Source organism: Leguminivora glycinivorella, chromosome 23 (assembly GCF_023078275.1).
Source record: "Leguminivora glycinivorella isolate SPB_JAAS2020 chromosome 23, LegGlyc_1.1, whole genome shotgun sequence".
NCBI classification, from domain to species: domain Eukaryota; kingdom Metazoa; phylum Arthropoda; class Insecta; order Lepidoptera; family Tortricidae; genus Leguminivora; species Leguminivora glycinivorella.
The window spans coordinates 3,173,514-3,199,147 of record NC_062993.1 but is presented as its reverse complement, the minus strand read 5'-3'; the positions used below and the strand labels follow the sequence as shown (position 1 = coordinate 3,199,147).

At 38.9% G+C, this 25,634-nt stretch overlaps 2 protein-coding genes and 1 non-coding gene across 4 annotated transcripts in view; 2 read left to right on the top strand and 1 right to left on the bottom strand.

Annotated features, from left to right (window-relative positions):
- The window catches only part of LOC125238264 (complexin), a 618,857-nt gene that overhangs the window by 111,788 nt on the left and 481,435 nt on the right, over positions 1-25,634 (top strand). The gene's annotated exons all lie outside the window — the stretch shown is intronic.
- On the bottom strand, positions 3,091-19,141 carry LOC125238178. Its single transcript, XM_048145452.1, has 2 exons — positions 18,503-19,141; positions 3,091-4,055 (listed from the first exon to the last, which is right to left on the bottom strand). The coding sequence occupies exons 1-2, from the start codon at positions 19,139-19,141 to the stop codon at positions 3,219-3,221; spliced, it is 1,476 nt and encodes a 491-aa protein (XP_048001409.1). The 3' UTR covers positions 3,091-3,218.
- Positions 5,049-5,124, top strand: Trnaa-agc. The gene has a single exon. It is a non-coding gene; the product is annotated as a tRNA-Ala (tRNA).

Here is a 25,634-nt window from a genome sequence, read left to right as displayed (position 1 = left end):
TGTTGTAAATACATTGGTAACAGCAAGCAACATCATGCAATGAGAGAGATGTGGATTTGTTTACAAGTTTCAACTATAATATACATAACATGCTTCAATGATCTTTTGTACTAAGTATACAAAGTTATTGAACATATTTAAAATTATTTAATCAACGTTGACCGAACTTGCATGACATGTTCGTGATTATATGAGAATTAATCGAAGACTAACCTGTCAGTAGCCAAGAGTATATTTCAAGAAGATTTAGGGGCTAAATAAAGAAGAAAAAACGATCAAACCTTTTAAATTATTTTAGCCTATTTAGGCTTGACACTAGTCTTTTTCACTTTCTTTTGGCATTAGATATTCATCTTGACGACCGGTCTGGCGCAGTCGGTAGTGAACCTGCCTGCTACGCCGCGGTCCCGGGTTCGAATCCCGGTAAGGGCATTTATTTGTGTGATGAGCACAGATATTTTTTCCTGAGTCATGGATGTTTTCTATGTATATAAGTATTTATATATTATATATATCGTTGTCTGAGTACCCACAACACAAGCCGTCTTGAGCTTACCGTGGGCCTCAGTCAATCTGTGTATGAATGTCCTATAATATTTATTTATTTTTTTATTTATTTTTTTATCAGTTCTTTTAGTAAGCAGATAAAGCATTTTTCTACAGTCTATTTTGCTACAGAATTCCTTTTTAGTTTTGCCGTTCGCAAAATTATCAAATCACACAGATTTCTTAAAATCCACTCTGAGATGGCATGATTCTGACAGAACTATTTTGTTATTTGAACAGAAATGGTTCTGACAATTTTTTGTCGATTGTGTAGGGAAGTGAGGTGCATCTACGTAACGGGAAACTTTTATCTATTTTATTTCGTAAGGGCTCCTGGTAGCGGAGAGGAGAATTTTTCGCAAGATTCTGGGACCTATTCAGAGAGACAATCAAAATTTGGCACCTGGAGGATCAGGAAAAATGCTGAGATCGAGGAGTTAGTGGCTGAACCCAATATCATGGGCGAAACGACAACCCACTGACTTCGCTGGTTCGTTCACTTGCTTAAAATAGGAAACGATCGGGCTGTCAACAGAGCGTTCTTGGGTCGACCGGCTGGTGGCCGTCCGGCGGGTCGACCCAGGTATCGCTGGGAGGACAGTGTGGCGGCGGATCTGCTTCAGCTTCAAATCAGTGACTGGTAAGAGGCTGCGCAGGATGGGACAGGTGGCGATCTCTCATTTTGGAGGCCAGGATTTTTTTAAGTAGAATCTAAACTCTCCTTGGAACTTGTACACTATTTTTGCTGTGTACTTAACACAGCAAAAGCGAGTGTACAAGTTTGTAATATGTATACGTCGTTTTGCCCGTACGTACATTTGCCCCCTAGTCGTAACTTGCCCCACTGTAGGTACCTTATCACAAAATGTAAAATCAGAATCAGACACCAGATAAACCAATTTAGCCTCAGATAGTATCGGAGGTTTATCTTTTAAAGCCGATCTCCTCTAGACAACCTTTAGGTAGCGGTTTCGGTGACTCAATCAAACACTATCAAATTCACTCGAGTATAAATAATTCACTATCTTGTTTCATGTTATTTCTAGTAGCGAGATATAATGTAATATATGAGTTTTCATGACCTATCAAACAGAAACTTGTGTAAACGATGATATAATGTTTAGATTACAATTTAATTTTGACGATCGGTCTGGCTCAGTCGGTAGTGACCCTGCCTGCTAAGCCGCGGTCCCGGGTTCGAAGCCCGGTAAGGGCATTTATTTGTGTGATGAGCACAGATATTTGTTCCTGAGTCATGGATGTTTTCTAAGTATATAAGTATTTATATGTTATATATATCGTTGTCTGAGTACCCACAACACAAGCCTTCTTGAGCTTACCGTGGGACTCAGTAAATCTGTGTAACAATGTCCTATAATATTTATTATTTAATTATTTAATTCGTCAGTCTTGGGTGAGAACTGAGCTTAAGACACATTAAAAAAAAAAAAAACGCTAGCCCATGCTCTACCATCTAAGCTACTGAGACCTCACCCAAGGACAGATATTTTTTCCACGATATAGAACCTTAGCGAGGCACTTAAGTCGACGTCTACAGTAGGAGTGAAATTTACATGTAAAATGTTGGCGAAACTTCTATTAATCTAGTATAAATGATAATGTTTATACAGAATTATGTATTATGAAATATAATCTTGCATTAATAACCAAGCTAATTAATCATTGTATACTCAAATGTTGATTCAGCCACTAAGTCAATATTATCAAGGCTTAAATGACGAAAGCTGTGTGGTATCAGAATATACAATGTAGAAATTGTAGAACCTAAGCACTGACTATGTAGATATATATACACAAACATTACTATTACAATACAGGTTATTATGTACCCCGACCGTAGTCATCGCTATGAACATTTTTTTTAGAAGATACACTAAAATTTGGACTATAGTTAAGTTAATTTCAATGTTTGTTAGTACAATTATTATATATAACAGAATTATGTTATATTTTTGGATTTCTTTCAACCCCTTTTTGCCAGGAGTGGCACTGAAACTTAGTAGTTCAAGCGCTCTGTCTACCCCTTTATGGTATACAGATGCGATTATATGTATGTATATGTTATATTACTACACAGGTTACCGGCGCCTAATAACAGTTAAACCATGTTATTACAGCAGTTTCGAATAATAATAGTCAGTTATATTGAATAATTAACTGATATGAGTTACGAGAATATCTGGTCATAAACGTAGCTTAGTTTGATTTATTAATATTATACTACATTTTATGGAATATATTTTGTTAACTCTCGACGCAAAAACGACGGGGTGTTATAAGTTTGACGTGTCTGTCTGTCTGTGTGTGTCTGTCTGTCTGTGTGTGTCTTTCTGTCTGTGTGTGTCTGTCTGTCTGTGTGTGTCTGTCTGTGGCATCGTAGCTCCCGAAAAGATGAACCGATTTAGATTTTTTTTTGTCTGAAAGCTGAGTTAGTCGAAGAGAAAATCGGTCTACTATGTCGCGGTCGGGGGTTTTTTCAAAATTTTAATTTTGTTGTTAGGTTATTAAATTAAATTAAAATTAAATATCATTTATTTCAGAAATAAATTTCCATATTGTATTAGTAACTTATTGCTATTCTTAACCTATGTTAGTGACAATTCGATATTCTATATTTTATACCTATACTATATTCTATTCTATATTTTATACTAACTTGAAACATTATTGTGAGCATGTATGCTACTCCAGTACTGCCAGAAAGCCCCATCTACCCTGTCAGCCACCGTGGCTAGGAGACTGTTGGCGCTGCCGCGCACGCGCCGCGCCAGCGACGCCACACGCTTGCGCATGATGGCGTGGAAGCCGTCGGTGCGCGCTTCCGCGAACATACCGCTAGCACTGCAATAGCGCGGCAGCCCCAACAGCATCCTAAAAGCGTTGTTGTATTGGACTCGTAGGGCGTTGTAAGCTTTTTGAGTAAAGTTGATCCATAGGCTGCAAGTGTAAAATGATTGACAGTACGCCTTAAAAAGGGTGATTTTAACGTTATTTGTACACCTTGCAAACCTACGAATCAACATATTACTCCTCACTGCCAACGCCCTACGCTCCCTTTCGACATCCTTGTCATCTTTTAGCGATGCGGTTACCCAGTGTCCCAAGTACTTAAATTCTCTTACAACTTTAAGAGGAGTGCCATTTAGTCTCACTGGGGGTAAAGATTGGTCATCTAATATGACAGTTCTTCCTTTAAAGACTAGCAGCTCACTTTTAGAGACATTGTACTTGAGACCATGGGCATCCGCATACCGCTCACACACACTCACCAACGTCCTCAGGGCGCCGATCGACGGGCTCAACAACACCATGTCGTCCGCGTAACTGATGTTATTTACAAACGTTCCATCTATTGAACATCCGACCCTGGTATTGCTGAGCTCCTCGATCAGCCGATTGACATACAGGCTGAAGAGTCTAGGCGATGTTAGCCCGCCCTGCCTGACCCCACACTCCAGCCTATACTCATCGGATAGCGAGCCCGCCCACTTTAAGAAATAAAATAAAAATAAATGAAGAACTTGTGACAGGCGTATTCAATACAAATCAAACGCCATGTCTGATCTCCTTCCTATATCTGTGTGTATGACCCAGAAACAGGAGTTTATTTGTAAAAGTATTAGGCTGGGTCCGGAGCGTCCATATCGATTGGTTCAGCCTTGACCGCACGCGAACCACCAAGGGACACAGATTATAACAGCGTAGTATTTAAAAGGTATTATAGAGAGTTACTGTTAAAGTAAAATGTGTAATCACAGGTGCATAGACAGCCATCTCTCGACACAAGCTTAAAACTTTTGAACCTCAGTTTTGGCAACGTAGCCCTTATTCTTAGCTTGATATGTGTTAAAATGTCAAATATTAATATTAGCGCCATCTAGCCGAGCGTCCCCAAAGGTGTATCGCCATTTAGGTTATCGTACCTTTTTCTGTATGGTTTTGAGGTACGTTTTTTTCTTAGACTTATCTGTCTATACGGAGTTACATAATATGTCTTTGTAAAAACTTACATCTGTGTTCTAAAAAAAAGATAGGTGATCCGTTTCAGAAGTTTTTCAATATTTTGTTCTGATTATTTAGAAAGGAGTTTTTATAATGTTTTTATGCCATATACATTCAAATCAAAAATATCTAACAGTAATAATCATACATAATAGTCCATTAAGGAAAATTAATACGCTAGCTATTTTTCAACATTTTGTGAGACATTATTTTTTAAATTTTGCAGTGTGACCTTTATTACTTGTCTACACTTTGTATTTTACAAAAAAAAAAGGTGACAGTCATATCCCCTGTAGAAGAATTTTTTATTGTTCCATTTTATGTTAACAGGCTTGATTGATTTGTTTTTTATCACGCAGAAACGTCTGCGAGCGATATTACATATTTTCTATTCTTACGGGTAGATGTTTGCTATAACGCCACCCTAAGGCGGTTGGGAATTGAGGGAAGGCATGGATAAATTCGCACACATCCAGCAGGCCTCCGTGGCGCAGTTGGTAAGCGTGATGGCCCCAGCAAGGCCAAAGGCCGCAGGTTCGAGTCCTGCCGGAGGTGTGAATTTTTCCATTTTTCCTTTAATTTAAAAATAGGCTTGATTGATGTTCATTATTGATGTGTTTTTAATTTATTAATGGTTTATATATGTTTATAAAGGCTTATAAAGCGACCGCAAAAAAATTTAATCTTTTTTTTATTTCATATACATTCTTGAATTTCTTTTGATGTTCTCGCTGTTTTTATTACATCTACGCTACAGTGTGATTGGAAGAGGCAATTCCGCCTTTACGGCGTGCCTCGGTCCTCCGGCCAGTAATATTAAATGAGGAAATATTCCCGGCGAGCGTTAGATGTTGCTCTAATGAGGTCGGGCATGTTAAACGAGGCTGGATTGAAAAATAATTATTTATGTTTTTTTCCTTTGTGCATGTAGAATGGGGTACAAAGGTTGCATTTACAGGGACTTGACTCCATACTATAGTTGTTTGTTATACACGGGGGCAAAGTTGTATTTTAACGTCGAGTGTGGAATTGAAAAACGGACAAGTCAAAGGATTCTATAGTTGTACTACGAGCAAAGCGAGTGTTTCGCGAATAGAATCCTGAACTTGCGAGTTTTTTAACACACGAGAAGTAAAATACATTTGCACCCGAGTGTAACACAAAACTTTTCCATTCATTATAGCGAGGAAAATACAACGCAAAAAATGCGTTTATCACTGTTTCCAGTAGTTTCACAGGTGGTAAATCATCTTTATTACTAGATTCACCTACTTTTATCAATTATAAAGCAGTTAATTTGACTTTATTCAAGGTGGATAAAATGCGTTTTTACCCGGTGGTATTAACGGAAAAAACACGTGTTAGCTAGTGAGGGGACAGTACGGACACATACCTACAGTTTGGTAAATTACCCCAGACCTAACTGACCTAACCTAATCTTTTCTAAGCTCGCTGCAAGCTCAGCTTACAATGTAACAGTTCGGAGCCCGATTTAGATTTGAAATTCTGCTATATTGTTTTACATGTTAGTGATAGTTTATCAATGTTAGTAGTTTTAAAAAAAGTGTCGATGTAAATACATTCAAAATTAAACATGTTAATAAATATCGAAAATTTAACGTTAAAAAAGAAATCTCTGTGCTTGTTTGTTGTAATCCTAAGCCACCCTAGAGGTGCAAAGGGCCTTCACCAGCTCGCGCCACGCCTACCTATCTTCAGCGACCCTCGTGGCCTCGCTCCAGCTCAAACCAGCCGCTCGTAGCTCATTTTCGACGGACCGCTTCCATGAGTGAACCGGGCGCCCGGAGCCACGGCTTGCATTTTGCGGTTTCCAGCTAAAAGTAATGTATAGCTATAGCTAGGACATAATGTCACTTACAAAATAATAATTTAGTCGCATCTTACAAAATAATGCGCCAACTGATAGTCACAAAAATGGTAACTATAAGTCCTCTTTAGCACATCTGGGATATTGCCGATCAAATGTATATGAAAGAGGCGCGTTCCTAGCACATATTCTAAGCTCGTGCAGGTGAACGCGTAACACCATGCTTTTATGAGTGAGATATGACAGGTCGACCGTTCGCGTTTTTGACAGGCGGTAACTGTGAGGTAACCGAGAGGGGGTGGGCGGCACTTTCAGCGGGGAGCGGGAGTTGCCATACTGTACGATAGTACTCTTTATTATACTGTACCTTTAGTATAAGCGGTCTTAATCGCATCAAAACCAGTAGCGCTGTAACTAGTTGTCAAACCAGAATTACTTGCTTACAAGCATCAGCCGTGACTTGCACATTTGCACATATCTGCATATATCTGCACATATCTGCATATATTTGCATATAGAGATCGTCGCAAGACATATTTATTCAGTTAGCAGTGCTTTAAAAGCAGTTTGGTCGTTTCATTTGCATTTAGTGTTGGTAGTGTTTAAATTTCGTTATAGCTTAATTACCTATCCATGGGTGTTCTTTGCACGGTGGAAAGTATTTTTTTTTATACTACGTCGGTGGCAAACAAGCATACGGCCCGCCTGATGTAAAGCGGTCACCGTAACCTATGGACGCCTGCAACGTCACTGTCACGTTGCCACCCCGTTAGAAACTTGTACATTCCCTTTTGCTGTGTTAAGTACACAGCAAAAAGGAGTGTACAAGTTCTAAGGAGGGTTCGGGTTGCCGACGACTCAAAGGACAATAGACGGAACAAGTTAGTTCCGTAAGTCCTCCCGTCATCAGCACACCGCACCCTCGTTGAGCTCTGGCAGCCTTACTCACCGGCAGGAACACAACACTATGAGTAGGGTCTAGTGCTATTTGGCTGCGGTCCTCTGTAAGTATTATATTTAACCCCCTAAACAGATGTACAGACAGTCACATAAAAATCACCATTATTTCCATCATATCAAGATTCTCCTTTCGAAATTATCCGAGCATTTTTGTACTGAAATTACCCCAATGCTCCCTATTTATTTAAGTAGTTACTTACATATTAAGGTCAATACGGGTGTCCATTTTCGCATTATGCGATCTGATATCGGATGTCGAAAGGATTTCAATGCAAAAAATCCAAGATGGCGCCTGTAATGTATAAATGGGATATCGGTCCGACATCCGATATCGGATCGAATAATGTGAAAACGCACTAAGAGTGTCATGAGAAGTGTGTCTGGCCTTTACATTTGACCTTTCTACTCATTGTCATAGGTGTTTTCGCAAGTCCATGCTTTTGCTACTTGCTACTCACGTTTAGTGATTATTTTCTGCTATGAGATTGTATATCTAGACTTATAACCTAACCACAATATTAAAATTTTGAAAAAAAAAACCCGACCGCGACATAGTTTTCATGCTAAGCTAGGAACACTCCCGACTAACTTAGCTTTCAGACAACAAAAACTAAACCTAAATCGGTTCATCTACGATGCCACAGACAAACACACACAGACAGACAAACAGACATACAGACAGACAGACAGATAGTTGCCCCTTGAGTTGCGGGCGTCCATAGGTTACGGTGACCGCTTTCCATCAGGCGGGCCGTATACCTGTTTGCCACCGACGTGGTATAAAAAAAAAAAAGATAGACAGACAGTCAGACAGACAGACAGACACGTCAAACTTATAACACCCCGTCGTTTTTGCGTCGGGGGTTAAAAAGCGAATGAGATAGCGTTCAGTATTATTTTCAAGGATAATATATACAACCAAAGTGTAGGTATTACCTATATAAGTATTCTCTTATTTATATCCCATTAACACGCGAGCTTTCGGGCAGAACCAAGACGTTCGTGTTTTATAGACACGAAATAGATTAGAAAGTAGCTTTAAGAACGAAACGTAATCAAATAGGACACTTAAGACTTTTATAAACTTTTTGGACTTATTATTATACAGAGCCACAGTTGTTAGGAATAGTGAATTGATGGCAGGCGGACTAAAAAAATTAGTTTTATATTTAATATTAACGGAATAGTGGTCGCTTACAAATGTAAGAAGTACCTGGCACTCGGTCGAAGACATCGGGAAAATTGCGGCTCATAACTAGATGACTACCTGAGACCCTTTAGATAACTTGCCTTGTCGCGCGAGTGTATACGTACTTGAAGTAAAGAAAGAAAGAACGAAACGTTTATTTGGTGTATAAAAATAAATGAAAACTTAACCTATTACATCTTAATTTAATAACACTTTATACACCAAAATGGTTGCCACTCAGCATTTGCCGATGACTAACTAAGTTATCCATGGCGCTGGTTTTCAGGGCAACCAAATAAATAAGTTTACTGAATGCAAAAATATTTACAACATGAGGGAGAGGAGGTGGAGGAGGAGGTAAAAGTGAGCTATAATTTACAGAATAACAGTATAGGTAAAGGGAAGTCGCTCTTGATGTAACATAGACTCGCGCGCGACAAGGTAAGTTGTGATAAAGTGGTAGGACCAGGCGAAGTGGCGAACAAATAGAATAGAAGACTGGGAGATAAAGGGCTGATATGATGATACAGAGCGGTGGCTCTGTCAATTAACAGATTAAAAAAATTGTCAAAAAAGAGTAGCAATTAAAAAGTCTTCTTCTTCTTTGCATCCTGTTACCCTCTGCTGGGGTATAGAGCTCGAATCATATTTCTCCATTTACTCCGGTCTTAGGTAACCTCCTCCTACCCCTGAAATTAAAAAGTGGCAACATTATAGTGGTGTCTCTTTTTTTTATTTCAATGACAGAATGTTGCCGCTTTTTAATATTCTACTGCTTTCAACCAAGCTGTACCTAAAAGGCTGCTCAATACAATATGGCCGCCAAATTGTCGCCAACGTGGGCGGCTAAGTCTGCTTCATTTATATACAAATCTGTGAACACATTTATTTCAATAAATAATCAGTTTACAGGGTAATAAAAGTAGACAGGGAAAGTCGACGAATTTTGAAACCATTTCAAACGCGACTGAATCCAAAAAACGACTCTGGTGTGGGTATCATGGTACCTAGCTGGCGTCATTATTGCTTACCCTACGACATCCTCGATGCCCTACGACGTCGTATTGCTTGCTTAAGTGTACCATAACCCCCTTATTCATAAACGTAGTCCATCGAGGACATATCCCAATAGAGTGGTAATATGGGGCTGTCCGTCTGCGCAACGGATATGTGATTTGTCACTTATAAATGTTAGCGCTCGCTCTCACTAAAACAGTACAAAACCAGTATTGGATCCGTGCGTACGTCTCTGCGAATTACGAAATAAATTATAGTTTGTTTTACTATTATTATAATGGCGTGCTGTTCTATTCAGTTTCGTAGACAAAACAGCAAAACATCTGACTTTAAAACATAAGGAATAACTTTTCATCGGTAAGTTACGATTTTAAATTATAAACTACTTTAAATTAAATTTTGTCCGGAGATCAAGTTAAACTGGACAACAAAAGTGAAAGGTGATGACGCAGGCTAGACGTATGTTGTTATCTCTTGCTTCCACGTAACTCAATTCACATAACACCATCTCTTTCCAGTCTGCACTAGTGTTGTACATTCTTAATTTATAGCATCAGGTGGTGTATCGATATTTAAGTAATAAGTAAAGAATATTATTGTGTGTACCTACTACATAATGATCACACTCTATTTAAATAAACGAGAAAGTTATCTTGCACTTATGTTTGCATTAAATTAATGGTTTATGTCGAATAATTGTATATTATCGATTGTGTTAAGCTTGATTGATTATATGTACTGATGTATTAGGTACCTAATTCTTAGGTGTAATTAGATATGTTTTGGGTATATTTAGGTGACACGATTTCGTAAAATCTCTATCTGATATATGTATTAATTTAAATATCACGTTCAAGTAATTTGTAAAATAATAAATTGCTATTTAAATCGAAATAAAAAACACAACTTTAAAAAATCGAAGATACATAATTAGGGATTGGAAAATTTCATGATTTTTTACTTAAAAAAATTATAATCAGATTATTATACCAATTTTACTTCCAAGAAATAGTTTTCCCTTTTTGTATACCGTGTTTTATGTAACAGATTTTTGCTCCACTGTGTGTGCATGTAATGTTACGGACTTTTGGGGCTTGCACACACGGTGGTGCATAAAGCGCGTAAGGGGTTAAAATATCGTTATCGATAAACCTTACTTACGCACTACCTCATCCCTAGCACCTATCACTTGACCTTGTATCAGCCAATGGGAGCGCAGTGAGAGGGGATATGAGTAGCTGCGAGTTGGCGGAATCGTTCTCGAACAAATTAAATAACATTTCTACTCTATTAGGGTATGTACTCGATGACGTAGTCTAAAGTTATTAAGCCGATAAAGTTCGTTTGTCTTTTTCCGACGTATTGGTGTGATAGAAAAGGACAAACGAACTTTATCGGCTTGATAACTTTAGAGTACGTTTATGAATAAGGGGGTAGGTCTGTAGCCAAAAGTACAGTTGTTTAAGAATGTTTCGTAAGCGTTTAGTAGCTAGCTTTCCCTATTGCTCTTCTGTAGTGGCGTGACAGAACCAGCCTGCCGTTTCTATCGTCACTAGAGATGTACCGAATATTCGGTTACTATTCGGTATCCGGCCTATTCGGCCCTTATTTTAATATTCGGCCGGATACCGGATAGTGACGTACTGTCCGGCCGGATACCGGATGTGCTATTTTTGGTTGAATGATTTTGGAGTAAACAAATTAAATGTAAAAAAACAGTTACGGTTATAATACTTATAATCATATCATAGCCCTTTATTATTAAAAAAAATAAACATTTTAAACAAAAACGGACTCCGCGCGAAGTTCACTACGAAACAAGTAAAAACCTGCACGACGCGCCCGCTCCCTGCTTAAATTGTAGGTAAAATTCTGCTGTCCGAATATTCGGCGGCCGGATACCGAATATTCGGCCGATGGTTAGGCCGAATATTCGGTATCCGGTATCCGGCCAAACAACTATTCGTTGCATCTCTAAATGTAGCATCCACGATTGTCACTTCAGTTTGACACTAGTTTGTAAGGATCATTCCGCAATTTTCGCATTTAACGCGAGCGAAGCCGCGGGCAATAACTAGTACAACTCTAAAATAAATCCATTCCCAATTCAATCAATCTTAAGAAAGCACCCCTATTTAGAGACAGGCTAAGCCGGCGCGCGTGCCCCGAATACCGACCGTGTTTATATGCAATTAGAGTTCACAATCGAACGAGGGGATTACCGTGATCGACAGGCTGATTAGGGTTGTCGCGAATAAAGAGTATTTATTGTGTCGGAAATGCCAATTGTGTCCGTATTTTGGTCTAATTTTCTTCTTGAGGGAATACACAAATAATAATAAGGAAAATATTGATACAAATTATAACTCTCAATGACAAACAATCACAATGACAATGATATCTTAATTAAGACGTGGTGGAGGAAATTGGACACAGAAAGTGGAGATGGGCTGGGCACATTGCCAGGATGGACCATAGTCGCTGGGCGAGACGAACTATGGTGTGGAAGCCCGCTAACACACGCGGTCGCGGCAAGCCCCCCCTTAGATGGAGAGACGACATCTGCCAACTAGTTGGCGATAACTGGATGCGGATGGCAATGGACAGACAAGCGTGGAGGAATGGAGAGGAGGCATAGGCCTCGGACATAGGTCCGAAGACGGGTGCTTTAGAGGCATCTATAGCAGCCTCTAAAGCGCCCGTCTTCGGACATAGGCCTCCTATAGATAGATAGATAGATAACTCTCAATTCAGAAGTCTTTTACTATTTATTCTCATCATCCTTAATAGGTTTAAAGGCTTATTGACGATATGAGATAAATACATACGTATATACCTACATAGAAAACATCCATGACTCAGGAACAAATATATGTGTTCATCAGTTTCATCACATAAATAAATGCCCTCACCGGGATTTGTACCTACTTATTTACTTTTTTGTGCTTGTAAGCGGCTGCAGGATAAAAAAACATATTATAAGTAATGGCTGTAATACAAAACAACAAACATGCGACCTGAGCATTTCTTTTTTTTTTGCCATTTTTTTATTTTGATTTTTTTAGGGAATTTTAGGTCAGGCTCATTGGGAGACAAAGTGTCCCAGAATTTCCATACATTTTTGTTACTTTCCTCTTTTGTTACCCCACACAACATGTACGGAAAATGGTAAAAAAATAAGAAAAAATCGTATGGGACAATTTTTTTAACTAATAGGATTGAAAGCTAGTGATTCTGAGTAGAAATAGCATACACTGAGAGAAATTTGCATTGTGAATTTAACAAGTTCGACTTGTTGCGGTTTATCCGTTTGAATCAGCCAAACGTATGTTTAAAACAATATGTGTCAGGTTGTTTTTATAAAATCGACTTGTTGATTCAAATATATTGCCAATTCAAATGACAAGTAGCTTGTTGAACTAACATGAAAACTGGTTGTATTTTCTCTCAGTGTATTTTTTTCAAAAATATCACATTTCATAAAAGTGGCTAAAAAAAAGAAATGCTCACCTGTGGTTTTCGTATTTACTGGCCAAGGTGTGTGTACTATTTTTTTGTTCGGAGCCGGGAAGCGGTAACTTCGTTTTCCCCTCACTAGCTCGGAAACACGTGTTTTGTCCTTTAATACCAGCGGGTGGCTGAAGTAATTTGACCTTGAATAAAGTCAAATTAACTGCTTTAAAATTTATAAAAGTGGGTGAATCTAGGAAGAAAGATGATTTACCACCTGTGGAACTACTGGAAGCAGTGATAAACGCATTTTTTGCGTTGTAGTTTCCTCGCTATATTGAGGGGAAAAGTTTTGTGTTACACTCGGGTGCAAATGTATTTTACTTCTCGTGTGTTAAAAAACTCGCAAGTTCAGGATTCTATTCTCAAACCACTCGCTTCGCTCGTGGTTCACCTATAGAATCCTCTCACTTGCTCGTTTTTCAATTCCACACTCGGCGTTAAAATACAACTTTGCCCCCTTGTATAACAAATAACTATTATCACATGACAGGGATTTTAGATGACGTTTATATTGAAGAAGAAGAAAAGGTCCTTACTATAGATAGAGCTATACAGATATTATATAACAAGCTACCTAACCAGATAAAATGTGTAGACTAAACTATAAGTGCTGACTTGTCAAAAATAGAATTTCATACAAGTAAAGTTCTGCATCTGTAGGCCTAGCACATGATGGCCGCGAGAGTATGTCGCTGCGAGATAGATGACATGTCTTCTTCTAACTGTATTAATGACATAAGGACGGGTAGTCTATCTCGCGGCGACATACTCTCGAGGCAATCATGTACTAACCCTGCTGAAACACGTTTTTTTATCTATCGCGTTATCGACCAATCAGAGACGGTTATTATAAACAATTGGTTGCCAGGTAATGCGATGTTGATACAACGGTGAACGACGTTATTGACATTAATTTTAACTTGAATGATGATATTTTTCGTCCATTGATGATGAAGATGATGACTCATAGAATAGTACATTGTGCAACAAGGGGAGGAAGTTGAATATTACTAAGTTACACACAATGTTTTTCATCACATTTGAGAGAAAAATACAGAGGAAATAGTCATAAAGCAAAACCTTCAACCGGCGGCGTTGCGACTAGTAGTGTATCTTGATCTACATCAGATTATTCATATTAAATCCATTGTTTTTGACAACAAACACTTTTTGAACGAAATAAACACGAAAATACTGCATATAAATTAAATGCAACGTCCAAAAAAGCATATAAATCATATTATAATTGAACTAAAATTGTACTTATTTCTCATTTATTTAAATATTTCGATCTGTTGTACTCTCCGTTGCTAGGCAACGGTGGGTGCCTCGCGTACGCACGCGGTCAAACGCGAGTAGAGAGCATATTGTCAGATTGTAAATTATAACAATTTATCTGAGTTAAATTTTACGAAATAAATGCAAAACACACTGAAATAATTGTAAAAAATAAATAAAATGCATTAATCATACTCTATAATATATTTTATATTTTGGTTGTGCAATAAAAATTCTTGGCAGATTGAAACATCCTTTGCCTGAAGTATTGTACGGATTGTATTATTTTTTAAAACTAAATCCATTATTCCCTTGGGAATAAAATAGTACATTATGCTTCAGTACACGTAGACGCAATGATACCTTTAAACAGCAAATGTGATGAAAAAAGTATTGTATACAATAGTGATATAATAAATTAAGCTTTTCACTCTCGTACCGTACTATTACGCCACTCAACAAGCTTCGTGGCCTAAACATGGTACTCGACTGAAAAGCATTGTATTATACCACGATTGTATAAAATACTGTTGTAACCATGGTTCGTAATAAATTATTATATTATCTTATATTATAAAGCTACTTAAGAAGTAAAATATTAGAAACATCAATCCTAATTTCCTAGAAATATTGTCAATGCTTCCCAAAACGTTCCATTATTCAACTTATTTCATCTCTTCACATATATCTGCGCCTAATCGGCTGGAAACGGCGAGTGGAGTCGGGTGACGCGATAATTGGCACCATGGCTATGCGTTCTGATTAGGTTGAAATATGACGGCTAGAGTTACAACCGGGGGACTTTTGGGACGAGTTGCTATGCAATTTTTTATAGAAAACTGTGAAAAATGTCTTTACAGTTTTTCCTTAGTAACCCGTCATTTGCCACAGCCAATGGAAGTGTTATAACAAAATATGATGTTACAGATGAGGATGGGCAGCTTCACGGTATGAGGTGTAGTCAAATGATAGACATGAGTAGTAGGTAAAGTAATGCATACATACAATCACGCCTGTATCCCATAAAGGGGTAGGCAGAGAACATGAAACTACTAAAGCTTCAGTGCCACTCTTGGCAAGTAAGGGGTTGAAAGAAAATGAAACTGTGACATTGCAGTGACAGGTTGCCAGCCTCTCGCCTACGCCACAATTTAACCCATATCCCACAGTCACCTTCTACGACACCCACGGGAAGAAAGGGGGTGGTGAAATTCTTAACCCGTCACCACACAGGCACACAGCAGGCAGGTAAAGTAATGAATTCCAATTAATCCATTTATTGTATGTGTGCCTATATATACATGTCTGGGTTGTCGCTGACCAAGCAATATGCGTTATGTCGCAGTAAACCATTGTGTTACTGCTCAACACGGAAAGTGGCTAATATGCTATTACAGGATCCTGGGATCCGCTTTAACAACTAACCCCCAGATTTCGCGTTAGCATTAGTTTTACTAACTACCATTAGTCTTTCCAACCGGAGTGTAATTAGGCCATATTGGGATTAGTGATAGAACGAGAAATAGCGACTAACAAATACCAAAATGACATTTCGCACATAAGTTCCTAAAAACTCATTGGTACGAGCCGGGGTTTGAACCCACGACCTCCGGATTGAAAGTCGCACTCTCTTACCGCTATAGGCCACTAGCGCTAAGAAATATTAAACTAGAGACATATTAGGATTAGTTTTGAACTTCACGTTCTCACTATAAAAACTATTTGTGGATGTTTGGAAAATCACATAAATTAATATACATATGAAATACCATGTCCATATCATAGAATTGACTGCACAAAACCGATTACACATTAAATCACATCGTAGTAATACATTCCGCCTATTATTTCGAGAAAACCGCCGGATTAAACCGATGAATCTCCAACAACGCCAGCACTCCTCAACCATTTCCCCTGCAGATCGATTGACAGCCTCCAATCATCTGTTCATCATCTGTTTTTCGATTCTGTTCTTTTAGAAAGTAGCGTCATCTCTGACGACTCTGACGTTTTGGCAGAACTCAGTCGGCCAGCAATACCAGCCAGGCCCCGTAGCCGAATGGCATTTCTCCGACGCCAAACGAAAGCGATACACCGCTGGCTCTGTCGCGCCAATACGCAAGCGCGATAGAGATAGATATATCTACTAGCGCTTCGTTTCGTGAGCGTTTCGTGAGCGATTGTGCCATTCGGCTAGCCACCCTGGGGCCTATTGCATAACAATTTACAACTCATATTACAAGCGGTAGTCCCCCTCTAATTCATTTTATAAGAAAGAGAGTTCCGCTTGTAATACAAGTTGTAAATTGTTATGCAATAGGCCCCTGGTTGTACAAAGGTGTAAAACCCTTGTTTGCTCTATTTGTCAAATATAGCGTCATAAAACGTATGTATCTTAAACCACATTGTGGTCATTTTCCGATATTTTTTTTATGGGATAAGAGGCAAACGAGCAGACAGGTCGCCTTATGGCAAGCGATCACCGCCGCCCATGGACACCCGAAACACCAGAGGTGTTGGAGGTGCGTTGCCAGCCTTTAAGATGGGTGTACGCTCTTTTCTTGAAGGTTTGAAGGTCGTATCGGTCGGGAAATACCGCCGGCGATAATTCATTCCACAGTTTACCTGTGCGAGGCAGGAATTTTCTGGAGAAACGCACAGTTGAGGACTGTCAGCCATCTAAATGATGACGATGGAAATGTTGTCGCGTAGGGCGATGGCGGAAAGAAGCGGTAGGGATTAATCCGATATAATATATACTAAACAATCCGCTTCATTAAACTTCGACAGTTTACCATGCACATAATATTAAATAATAATGGGATATGGGTTAAATTGTGGCGTAGGCGAGAGGCTGGCAACCTGTCACTGCAATGTCACAGTTTCGTTTTCTTTCAACCCCTTCTTTGCCAAGAGTGGCACTGAAGCTTTAGTAGTTTCATGTGTTCTGCCTACCCCTTTATGGGATACAGGCGTGATTGTATGTATGTATGTATGTATGTATGTATAATATTAAACCCATAGACCACCCAAAAGTTGATCAGTACAAAGTTTTGCAAATAATTTGGTGCTTATTTATACTCAAGCTCGGAAGTTTTAGAAAGCTCTTCTGGGTACCTACGTAGCCAAATGCACAAACGTTAATATCCATCGTTCCCATTTTACCATCGGACTCTTACGGCCCAGCCACGACATTGGTCTAAGCGCGACAGCGGTGAGCGGCAGCCATACGTGCGAATGAAAAGTCCCATCGCTGTCTCGCTCCAATGTATGGCCGCCGCTCACCGCTGTCGCGCTTAGACCAATGTCGTGGCTGAGCTGTTAGGTGCGTTTTCACATCATCCGATCTGATATCGGATGTAGGAAGGACTTCAAAGTCAAAAATCAAAGATGCCGGCTTAAATGTATGGCATATCGGTCTGTGGAGTGCTAGCAGGTATGCAGGTAAGGATGGTAGTACTTACAGGAAAGATACGCAGATGCTATTTACAGATGTATTTACATTAAAGATATGTACATAATGTTACAGTATTTATAATTATTTATATGCAACGAGAAATTGCGAAACCCGATTTTAGCTCTCAGTTGAAGTAACCGTTTTTCCTCGTTGCCACGGCAGCGGTGGTGGCGTATCGCGCAGGCGCGCGGTCAATTGCTAGTCAAGCAGGCCGCCACATCGGCTATAGTGAAGTTCCACGGAAAAGCTCTTCTTAGACCTAAGTCGATGGTAAGTAGCATAGGTCCATAGGTGTGGATGACGGAGTTGTTGGCTGCCACTAGGTCAAACTTCGATTGAGGGCATGGCGTCTTGACAGCCGACCGGGGAAAAACACATAAATCGGATCCTGTGTCCACGAGATACTGTATTTTTGAAGTCCGATCGGTGACAAATAGACGGCCAGATTTGGAGGTAGGGCAGTCGCTGGCCGCTAGTTCCGACCGCCCGGGGAGTTTCCCGATTCAAAGTTGCAGGGCTTACTACATTTGTGTGCTTTTTCGCCAAAGTTGAAGTGGTAAAAACAGTGTGGATGGTTTGGCGGCGGCTGTGACATCCTTGAGCGAGAGCGGCTATGTCTTCTAGATCTTGACGCGGAGCGCGAGCGTGAGTTTGTGCGTCCTCTTTGATACTGACTAGTTAACATAGCTACTTGCCTGGTTAGTTCGTTGACTTGTTGCATCAAGGCGTCGGTGGGCGAAACTGGACACGCTGTATAGGTGGCAGAAGTAGTCGCTACCTGTGGAGCGCGGGGCGTCGGTGGAGCTAACTCGTACACCCTGTCAGCTAGATCGGCGAGCTTATCTAAAGACTGGTCAGACTGCGACGCAAGTATAGTCTGCACATTATGTGGCAAACGATCGCACCAGATTGTTTGTAGAAGTTCCGAAGTCGCAGCGGTACCGGCAAGATTCTGCAAGTGTCGTAAAAATTGGGACGGGCTACGGTCGCCGAGTTCTTCATGAACTAATAATTGCCGCGTTCGTTTTTCCTGAGACGCGGAGAGTCTCCGAATTAGTTCCGCCTTAATTTTTCCATATTTATCGGCAGCGGGAGGGTTAGTTATTACGTCTTTTACCTCCATCGCATACCGCGCCTCCAGCTGCCCGGCGACGTAATAAAATTTTGTATCGTCCTGTGTGATCTTCGAAAGTTGAAATTGAGCTTCTATTTGCGCGAACCACAGTGCGGGCTCGTCCGCGTTGAACGGCGGTACGCGGACGCCAACCTTACATACCTGCGCCTCCTCGGTCGCGTCCACACACTCCTTACTTAAATTTTCCTTCGACATCTTCGTGCTGTCGGATGGTCACCAATGTGGAGTGCTAGCAGGTATGCAGGTAAGGATGGTAGTACTTACAGGAAAGATACGCAGATGCTATTTACAGATGTATTTACATTAAAGATATGTACATAATGTTACAGTATTTATAATTATTTATATGCAACGAGAAATTGCGAAACCCGATTTTAGCTCTCAGTTGAAGTAACCGTTTTTCCTCGTTGCCACGGCAGCGGTGGTGGCGTATCGCGCAGGCGCGCGGTCAATTGCTAGTCAAGCAGGCCGCCACATGTCCTACATCCGATATCGGATCGGGTAATGTGAAAACGCACTTAGACGCACGGTCGGTTCCCATCCTTACTTGGTAGATATTCCGCTAATTCATAATCATAATCATAATCAAAATATTTATTCGTAATAAACTTAAGAACATTATGCATAAAGTATGACTAAAAACTACAAACGTACAAGGGATGTGTAAGTTTATCACGAAATGGTCCCGTCTCAGCATAATGTCGACCCGGAGGTCAGCGCTGATCTTCCGACGAGACCATTTGCGAGAAACGAATTCGCACGAAGCGCTTTGCTTCTTCTTTTCTTATGCACACTGCCAAGGAGCGGAATTCCTTGCCGGCGGCTATATTTCCGAACTCATATAACCCGGCAACCTTCAAATCAAGGGAGAACAGGCATCTTCTGAGAAAGCTCAATTCATCGTAGGCCACGTCTTTGCCTTTGGCTAGTCTGTGGCCAAAGAGTAAGCCCATTTATAATAATAATAATAAAATTGGGCCCTGCCCCGCTGCTGGCGGCACCCTAGGTTAGGTTTTTTATAATGTGTTTATATGTTTTATATTGTTTTGTAAGTGTTTTATTTTATTTTACTTTTATACTCATATTGTAAAAAACCTAATCTGAGAAAAGAGATAAATAAAGGAAATAATAAAAATACCGTAGTTATTATTTATAAGTTCTATCTTCTGTAGTGGCGGGTCAGAGCCAGCTATGTTTCAATCGCCGCGTAGCGTCAACTATTGTCACTTCAACTAGGCTCAGATTTAAGCCGGGTGTAAGACGAGGAAATTAGTACGAGCCTTAGTGTAAACTTGCCATATCGTTAAGTTTGATGGTCTGGGATGAGCCTATAGTGTGTAATGTAATGCTGTAGGAGGAGATTACCTTACTATTTTACAAGTTTGTAAATGAAAGGGGAGAGCTTCTTCGTCAATGTATTCCTAACACACATTTTAATTACTATTTCATGTATTTTCACACGAATACTCAATACTCATTTTTAGGGTTCCGTAGTCAACTACGAACCCTTATAGTTTCGCCATGTCTGTCTGTCCGTCCGTCCGTCCGTCCGCGGATAATCTCAGTAACCGTTAGCTCTAGAAAGCTGAAATTTGGTACCAATATGTATATCAATCACGCCAACAAAGTGCAAAAATAAAAAATGGAAAAAATGTTTTATTAGGGTACCCCCCTACTTGTAAAGTGGGGGCTGATATTTTTTTTCATTCCAACCCCAGCGTGTGATATATTGTTGGATAGGTATTTAAAAATGAATAAGGGTTTACTAAGATTGTTTTTTGATAATATTAATATTTTCGGAAATAATCGCTCCTAAAGGAAAAAAAAGTGCGTCCCCCCCCCTCTAACTTTTGAACCATATGTTTAAAAAATATGAAAAAAATCACAAAAGTAGAAATTTATAAGGACTTTCTAGGAAAATTGTTTTGAACTTGATAGGTTCAGTAGTTTTTGAGAAACATACGGAAAACTACGGAACCCTACACTGAGCGTGGCCCGACACTCTCTTGGCCGGTTTTTTTAAAAGAAACTTCTTCAAAAGGTTTTTTAGAAGAAGAGGTTTTTTTAGAAGAAGAGAGCTGCGAAAGTGCATGGAGAAAATATGAATGAATTCATTGATAATTTCGCCATGCACTTTTGCAGCTGATACTATTTTTTATTTTATTTAAATCACTCGTTTCCGGAAGTCTGTCTCCATATCGTTAAGGCTGCTTTCAAAAAAAACGTCAAAAGAATGTAAAATTGATAGTTTTAGTCGGTGAAATACTACACTTTCCGTTATCCAATAGATTTATTTAATTCAAGTTCCAGTTAGTGAATCTTATTATCTTGATTTTTATAAGACTGGATTTTTGAAAACTAATTTACTAAATTAATTATGAATTTTTCTCTAATGCACGTTTAGAAAAACGCACGTATAGAGCTGAATCAGTCGATCTTATTTGTAAAATTTGGACAATTTTGAATATTAAAACGGGTAAATTTATAATTCGTATATCCTGTACCACAATCATTTCAGACTAGATTTTTATTTTAAGTTTTTGAAAAAGAGTAAACTAGCCTAAGGCGAATTCAATTTTTTTCAGAAATTACCTAAAATTAAGTGACAATTTCTTTGAAAATCTACATCACATCGAAGTAAGTTTTGTACTTAATTAATCAGCAACGTTTACTTAAATTGCTGTTATATCTTAGTGATTATAAATTGCTATTATTGATTTTTGCCAATTTTTTGAAAACGAGCCTTCACCGGTACAATTATTACCACTTTTGGACATTTTTCTCATATTTTGTTAGACCAAGTAGAAAAAGTCCTATAATGTGATATATATTTATAAACTACTCGCAAAGCCCTTTAATTTGATACCACACACGGTATGATCGAGCGCTCGGTTGCGATTTCACTATTTTTAACACGAAAGCCCTCTTAAGTTTTATGGTCTGTCACCCTTGTAGAGTGTATAATCTAATAGGAAGAGATCAGCTTACCGCTCTACAACTTTGTAATTTGGAATATAACGCAAGAGGGGTTTTAAAGGAAATTAGATGGAAACAGGGTCGAGCAATGAGGGGGTTAGGATATTAGGGTTGACAAGGCGTAACCGTTGGAGCTGCAGACGTCCTTGGGCTATACTGACTGGTTACTATAGGGCTGAACAATTTGTTGCTACCAATGTGGTTTAAAAACCGGCCAAGCGCGTGTCGGGCCACGCTCAGTGTAGGGTTCCGTAGTTTTCCGTATTTTTTTCAAAAATTATTCACCCTATCAAGTTCAAAATAATTTTCCTAGAAAGTCTTTATAAAGTTCTACCTTTGTGATTTTTTTTGTATTTTTTAAACTTATGTTAGATGGGGGGGACGCAATTTTTATAACTTTTGGAGCGATTATTTCCGAAAATATTAACAATATCAAAAAATGATTTTAGTAAACCCCTATTCATTTTTTATTACCTATCCAACAATATATAACACTTTAGGGTTGAAATGAAAAAAAAACACTCCCCACTTTACGTGTAGGGGGGTACCCTAATTAAACATTTTTTCCACTTTTTATTTTTGCACTTTGTCGGCGTGATTAATATACATATTGGCATCAAATCTCAGCTTTCTAGTGCTAACTGTCACTGAGATTATCCGCGGACGGACGGACGGACAGACAGACATGGCGAAACTATAAGGGTTCCTAGTTGACTACGGAACCCTAAAAACTGAAGATATCTAAAAACCTACAGTTTAGAATTTTGGTCTTCAGATATCTCGGTTGAATTTGTATAATTATGTTTTATCCCAAAATTACATTTTTTTGACAATGACGTTTATTAATAAAAATATTAATCATCATCATCATCAAACATGGTAGCGTTTTTTTTTTTACTCATCAATCTCGTCATATCTAATTACAACCTTTCAATGTTTTGGTGGAAATAAGCTCTTTAGAGTATTAAATTTTTCTGTGTTATTTTTCATTGAAGTTTGACTGACTAAACCTTGTTTCGATACCAACCTGCATTTCTTTTTTTTATACCACGTCGGTGGCAAACAGGTATACGGTCCGCCTGATGGAAAGCGGTCACCGTAACCTATGGACGCCTGCAACTCAAGGGGTGTCGCATGCCCCATTATAAATAAACAACTAATAGATAATAAAGCTGTTGAACTTATTTTGACCGATATTCTAAAATAACTATATCTAATAGTATTTTATACAATCGTGATATAATACAAAGCTTTTCACTCGAGTACCATGTTTAGGCCACGAAGCTTGCTGAGTGGCCTAATAGTACGGTACGAGAGTGAAAAGCTTAATTATATCACTATTGTATACAATACTTTTTCTACGAGTCATCATCTTCATCATCAATGGACGGAAATATCATCATTCATGCAAGTTAAAATTAATAGGCTAGTTTCCTATACTTAAGATAAAATATTGTATGCAGTGCACGAAATAAAGCACCACATAATTAGAAGAAAAATATGGACAGTAGTTACGTTGAAACATAATTTATATTTAATAAGTCAAAGAGAAAGATATAAAGTAAATAAATTGACCGTGACGTCACTCCTCAGTATTTCATAGTAATTCCATATTAGCAAATCGTTTTGACAGTTCTTAAAAAGAAGCTGATTTGACTAGTAGGAAACTAGCCTATTAATAGCGTCGTTCACCTTTGTATCAACATCGAATTACCTAGCAACCAATTGTTTGTAATAACCGTCTCTGATTGGCCGATAACGCGACAAATAAAAAAAAATGTATTTCAGATGCAGAAAAATTTGCCAGGTATCGCAAATTAGTGTAGAAATTGTATGATGTTCTGTTTTTGAAATTATTACAGTTAACTTAAAGTCAACTATAATGAGATTACATATATTATTATAGTTGAGTCGGAAGTGTCGGAACTGCCATAGAGTATCCAATACTGAAAAGTTAGCACTTATAGTTTAGTCTGTGGTGTCCTAATTGACAGATTGCAGTCGACGAGTAGAAAAAGCTCATTTTATGAAATACCTTTCTACCTTTAATCATAAATGAAAACAAACAAAATCGCCAACGAGCTTCAACTCCGGGTCAGGGGTCCGCAACCCTTTGCCGCAGCCGCTATGTAAATTTCACGACACTTGACCCAAAGTTGCGCTCCCCTGGATAATGACCGACGCTCCGCTTAGCAAACAATGTGTCGGTATGCATTTGTTTTCTTTTGTATGAAAAAGGGATGTGAGGTCTATTATTTCCTGTGAAAATATGTTTCATTTCTGCGTTATTATCCATACTAATATTATAAATGGGAAAGTGTGTGAGTCTGTTTGTTTGTCCGTCTTTCAAGGCAAAACGGAGCGACGAATTGACGTGATTTTTTAAGTGGAGATAGTTGAAGGGATGGAGAGTGACATAGGCTACTTTTTTTCTCTTTCTAACGCGAGAAAAGCCGCGGGAAAAAAGCTAGTTTATAATAAATGTGTCAGTCCGACAACTGGATTGAAATAGTAGGTAGGTTAGCACATGATTGCCTAGAGAGTATGTCGCCGCGAGATAGACTACCTGTCCTTATGTCATTAATACAGTTAGAAGAAGACGTGTCATCTAACCCGTCATCACACAGGAAATGGCAAAGAAATGGTAACAGTTTCCCTAAATGGTTTCTTTTTTAACTACTTATACTTACGTAATACATGCATTTTTTCTAACCTATAATTGTATCCCACAGCTGGGCAAAGGTCTCCCCTTTCTTCCGCCACCCATCACAATTTGCCGCCTGCTCCGGCCAGTCGCTGCAAAATGCGTCGAGGTCATCCCGCCATCTTTTCTTTGGCCTGCCTCTGCCCCGGTTAAGCGGTGGTGTCCACTCGATAACCAATTTGGCCCACCGATCTGGATGCATTCGGCAGACAATACATGTCCTGCCCAATACATGAATGGTACGATAATATCGATAGTAAAAAGTTTCAGCACGACGGACGATATATCACTCCGCGACATAATTTATGAAGGGCTCGATAAAAACTGCTCACGTTTCGCTTGACCTACATTTGTAGGTCTAGAGGGGTAGGTCTAGATTCAATATTAGTGATATGAGTAGGGCATTTTTGTGAGTTTTGAATATTTTGTAACTAATGAAACAGTGAATTTTTAAATTGACTGAATCGATCCTCATTAATGAATAAATTTATTTTACTTATAATTCGTTCATGCCTTCTAAAAGTATGGTCTCGTAGACATCACTTATACATCACTTAGACATTATATTAGTTGTAGTTGTGCATAGCGAATATTAAAAACCCCTGTCGGTTACTGAATAGAACCAAAAATCAACGCTTATAATGACGAAAAAAATCCATTACGTATCTAGGATACCGACATCGAGTAAAATATCGTGAAATGCCTAAAATAAATAAATAAATGTAATAAATATTGGGGACACCTTACACAGATCGACTTAGCCCCAAACTAAGCAAAGCTTGTACTACGGGTGCTAAGCGACGATATACATACTTAAATAGATAAATATTACATACTTATATACATAGAAAACATCCATGACTCAGGAACAAATATCTGCCCTTACCGGGATTCGAACATTTTCGAACCCAGGACCGCGGCTTATCAGGCAGGCTCACTACCGACTAAATAATAAACTCTAAACTTTTTGAACAACAGTAATTTCAAGTCTTCTTGCCAATTTATGAC

Excerpts from the sequence above, each read along its gene's own strand:
- LOC125238178 (XM_048145452.1), bottom strand. The coding sequence starts at position 19,141 with ATGTCGAAGGAAAATTTAAGTAAGGAGTGTGTGGACGCGACCGAGGAG. Across the intron at positions 4,056-18,502 it reads TCAACGAACTAACCAGGCAA|TGGGCGGGCTCGCTATCCGA; the intron begins GTAGCTATGTTA and ends TATTTCTTAAAG.